The sequence below is a fragment of the Octopus sinensis genome, linkage group LG6, assembly GCF_006345805.1.
Source record: "Octopus sinensis linkage group LG6, ASM634580v1, whole genome shotgun sequence".
NCBI lineage: Eukaryota > Metazoa > Mollusca > Cephalopoda > Octopoda > Octopodidae > Octopus > Octopus sinensis.
Genome location: NC_043002.1, coordinates 107,502,191 through 107,507,190, shown reverse-complemented (window position 1 = coordinate 107,507,190; position 5,000 = coordinate 107,502,191). Strand labels below are relative to the sequence as shown.

Below are 5,000 nucleotides of genomic sequence, written 5' to 3'. Positions count from 1 at the left end.
TGAATGAAATATTGTATGTGTCTCTTTAACTCTGTGGGCTCGCACATGCGTGACACATTTCTCAATATTCTGACGAGGCCTGCCATCAAAATATTGAATTTGGCATTGTCCGCAATGGCTGAGTTCCGGTGGATCAAGTATTTTGAGGCCATAGGTTTGGCATAGTATGAATGAAGGATTTGGGTTTTATTATTCACAATTTCTAGCCAGAGTTCAGTGTCTAGTACTGGTAGTCTATGGTAGGGGTGCTTAGTGGGGTAGTCTATTGTGACCTTAATACTCTGGTGGATGGAGTTAGCTATTTGCTGGATGCTCTCCATAGTATTAGATTCTATTACTATATCAACATTACTCTCTTGTGGGGGTGCCTTTACCACTATGTTGATATCATCAACATAGCGAGAGTACATGTTTACGAGTATGGAGTTGTGTTAGGCTTCTTTAAGCCTTGTCCCACCATACCATGAAAAGGTTGGCCACATCACCAGCGATACTAATGCCGATGGCTGCCCCCTCGTCCTGGGCATATATTTTATTATTAAACTTAAACGTGTGGCCTTTTAGGGTAACTCATACTAATTCCTAGTGCATGTGCGATCATTTTCTTTACCTGATGGACATTTGCGGGGCTCTGGTCCATCCGCGCCATCTTTCTATATGTGTCTTCTTAGCCATAGAAGTAATTGTGGGTGGTCTACCTCTTAAACATCTACTGGGGCAGAAACTACTAAGATTATGTTTATCTAAGTATTCATTATTACATGTCAGTCTAAGTAGGAGGCCCAGTTCCTCTGTGTTGACATTACGGAATTCCACCAGGCTCTCATTGATCATCTCCACGCACTTCACCGTAAAATCTACATCGATCGATGGGTATAGGGATACCACATCCATGCTACCCACAATACATCCTGTCAGGTCACAAGTGTTGTTACAGTCATTGATCCTGCTGAGGAGATCTTCTGTGCTGTCACAAACATCAGGTGACATTCGGATTATAGGGCGTATGATCATTGAGAGGAAGTAGGAGATTCTGTAATTGCTAGCGATATTCGCTCCAATCCTCATGTGGGCGTTGAGGACCTTTTCTCTCACCTCATGCGCCTGTACAGTTGTTATTTTTGTATTGGCGATATGAGGTTGCATTGCCTGGATGTAGTTTGGTAAGCTGTCTATTGACATCCTGCCGGATTTATCTGTGGGAAGGCATACCACCTCTCCGTTTCCCATGCGCTGAATGAGCTTATGTAGGCCACATGCAGGTTTAATCCTGAGTTGTTGGGCTTCTGTCTCTTAGTGTATAATCCTAAAATCTGTCTAAGTTTGGTCCTAGCTATAGTGAACTGTGCTTCCATATGGTCATTAGTATGTCTTGGGATGTAGACTCTTATGTTGAAGGGTAATGTTGTTGGATAAATCCAGCTCATGCAGTAAGATTTGTCACATACATTGAAGAATTGAGTGTCAAAGGGGTGGGTCTTTCTAGGGTTATCTTCATTATCGTTACTGTTTCCATCATCAGCCTCCCTATTATTATTACCACTACTACTGTTATTACTATTACCACTACCATCATTACTACTTATACTGTTACCACCACCACTACTACTACCACTATTATTGTTATTACCGTTATTCCTACCACTGCCATTATTGCTATCATTCTGATTATCGCTAGTGATATTTTCATTGTTCCTGTTTCTGGTGTATGTGTTGTTCATATTAGTGTTGGGTTTTATGTCTGTCTGTTGGTCCCTGTCATTCCCTCTGTTGTGGTTGTTATTTTTGTTCCTACGAGTATTGTTATCTGTTTCAAGTCTACTGACTCCCTGTCCAAGGATTCTGTTGCATTCAACTTTATTTTCCATCGTGACCCCCATGACAACTTTTATTCGTGTCTTTGTGACTATGGTTATCTGTGTGTCAGTTCTCCCTATAATTGTTGTTGTTGCATACGATTTTTTTATCTGTTTATGTTCTTGTATTTGTATCTATTGTTTGTGTCTATGCATTCATTTTTTCTATTGTTGTTGTTGCTGCGGTCATTATTGTTTGTGTTGTTGCTGCTGCAGTTAGTGCTTTTCGCGTTGTTGTTGTTGTTGCAAGTGTTGTTGTCATTGTATCTATTTAAATTTCAACGTATTTTTGTGAACGACTTTTCAATCTCGGACAGGCATTTGATGGTATTCACCTTACTATACACTGCATACTTTGGTGGTAGTTGAAGTATCGATATTTCGTCTGGGTCCGTTGTTACTCCCCCATAGATGTTCGCTTCATTGAACTCTTCTGGTAGTAGCACATCTTCCATAATTCCATTTATTGTATCTGGATACTTCTGCTTTTCTTCCTTTGCGAGCTCATATTGATGTTTCTGTTTCAACCACGATAACTTCCTCTTAAAATGGATATTGCATTGGTGTATTACGTGTCTGTTTTCTTCATATATTATATCCATTAGTAAGGTTTTCTCCTTTCGTGTAGTGGTGTTTTTAATTTCTTTTAAAAATATACGTTTACGCTTCTCTTGTTCGCTCAGCTCTCTATATATTTTATTTCTAATATTTACCATTGGTAATAATAAGTGGATGTAAACACGAACAAAATAAGAATAAACAAAAACAACAAAAACAAAATACAAATTACATGAACGTATATAAACAGAAGATACAAATATTACAGGCATACCCCCACTAAATAAACATAGACGCACAGAGATATAAGCAAGCGCAAATGAAGACATACAATAGAAATACAAAATGGCTGACGGTTAGTAAGGAGAGACACAAATAAGAAAGAAGAAAAGAAAGGACCACTGATGCGGTCGCAGGAGTGTGACGAAAGAACTCTGGCCGAAATAAGATTAAGATTAATGTAAAAAATAAATAACACTGAAGCAAAATAACACCAAATATATAGTGCGTGTGTTTTTATTGGCTAAACTGGCAAAATGACCATTCCGAAATATATCTGTTTCAACACACGACTTCACATAAAAAATCTTGCACAACAAATATTTAAACGTATATATATATATATATATATATATATAATATATATATATATATATATATATATATATAAGTTAATCCAAACAAGAAAACACAAAAAAAAAAACAACAACGCGAAACAAATAAAGTATTATTGGACGCGCTCAGGAAAGAAGGGAAGAAGGAGGGTTTAACGTTTCGAGCGGAGCCTCTTCGTCAGAAACATAGAACAGAGGAAAAAAATCGCCAGCGGTGCTCACGAGGTCAGAGAGAGAGAGAGAGAGATATAGAGAGAAAGAGCGAGAAAGAGAGAGAGAGAAAGAGAGAGACTGTACATAAAAGTTGGAATATTTAACTTCAATAAAGCTGTCTCGAAGCAATTACTAAATCCATTCTTTTAAGATAAAAACTAATATTTTCATCCTCCTAAAACTTGTCTTTCAGAAACAAAAACCTGCTGTAGTTCCAGATACACTAGGCAGCAGAGGTAAAGAATACGTATACCACCCGTTTTCAGCGTAACCCCTCAAAACACCGGGTGTACATATTCTTTACTTTCGCCATACTAGGCAATAAAGAAAAAATATAGACAGCATGGTCACGGCCGGAACGATTTTGGTCAGCATATCAGCTGGATTAAAGTTGCCGGGTGCTAAACAATCCCCAACGATGTGTAATAGGTTTATTTACTACTCAACAGCAACACTTTACTCGGCATCTCATTCATTTAACCGAGTCAGGCAAGGATTCTAGATGGATCACACACACACACACACACATACAATGCTTGCTAAACAGACAGTTGTGCGTGAGTGAGAGAGAGAGAGAGGTCAGAGAGTGAGTGAGGGGGTCAAAAAAAGGGAGAGATAGAACATGAAAGCATGAAAGAGAGTAGAGCGTATCGTTAAAGGCAGCCCTGACGAAGTGTAATATGTTATAGTAGTAGTAGTAGTAATAGTAGGAAGAGGAGGCGGGTGTGAGAATTTCCACCCGCCACCTCGGCAATAATTTCCAAGTAAAATAACTTACCATCTGCCTGTCCATTCCGAATTTTATGCCAAGCTTCGATGATCAACGAGAAGGACCTCTTCAAAATAAAAATTTTAAAATAAATAAATATATATATATATATATATATATATGTATATATATGTGTATGTATGTATACACACTTAAACGTTTTTGTGGTAGACATGGAAGGAAGGAAGAAAGAAAGAAAGAAATAATCACACACACATTCATACATTGTTTTTATAACTTATTCATCGTTGTTGCAACTTAGGCGCTGGAAGGAGTCCTCGAGATGGTTGAAATAGCAAAAGAATACACCAAGGTTCGATCTCCCGCGGATCGTACAAATAATTACAGGACTCCTACTCTTCCTGACTTTTAAGCTTACAGCGATTGCATTTTCGTTTTACTTGTTCCTTTAAGGGATCGATAGTTTAACAAAGTAACTCGGGAGTCGATTGTAATTGACTGAAAGAAAAAAACTTTTGTGGTGGTAATCCAGTTTGGATTGCCGTTCAATGATAAAGCAGTAAAAGAATGATCATTTAGGTTCTCTTTGCCGCTTACACCCACCCTCCTGTTTGAGTTTTTTTGCTTTTAAAAGAAGGGGAGAGGCAACTAAATAGGCGAAGGTACGAACACGTACGCCCGATGGTTAGTGTTAGGGTTTCGGTTACGCCGAAAACCAGTGGTGTACGTATTCACACACACACACACACACACTCACAATTATGTTCTCCAGCCGATCTTCGAAAATGAAGAGGCTCTTTAAAAGCCTTGCCGCTGGATGTACTCAGTCGGCAAAATATAATTTATTTGCACTTGGACCAGTGTTCTGGGCAATGAAGGTTCGATTCGTTAAGAAGTTTTGCTCCGAAAAAGGAGTTTTTCTCCTCGAGAGCAAAATATAAACAAAAAGGCTGATATACCCAAGGGGACCCCTGTGAGATCACACTGCAACAAACACTAAAATTCACCTCACCTTCCAAAATATCAATT

The 5,000-nt window shown here is 38.5% G+C and overlaps 1 protein-coding gene across 3 annotated transcripts in view; it reads right to left on the bottom strand.

Annotated features, from left to right (window-relative positions):
- The window catches only part of LOC115213499 (delta-like protein D), a 159,550-nt gene that overhangs the window by 32,612 nt on the left and 121,938 nt on the right, over positions 1-5,000 (bottom strand). For all 3 annotated transcript variants that reach the window (XM_029782506.2, XM_036504198.1, XM_036504199.1), the window contains one exon: positions 4,020-4,077. In XM_029782506.2, coding sequence (XP_029638366.1) covers positions 4,020-4,077 — 58 coding nt within the window. The remainder of the gene's footprint in view (positions 1-4,019; positions 4,078-5,000) is intronic.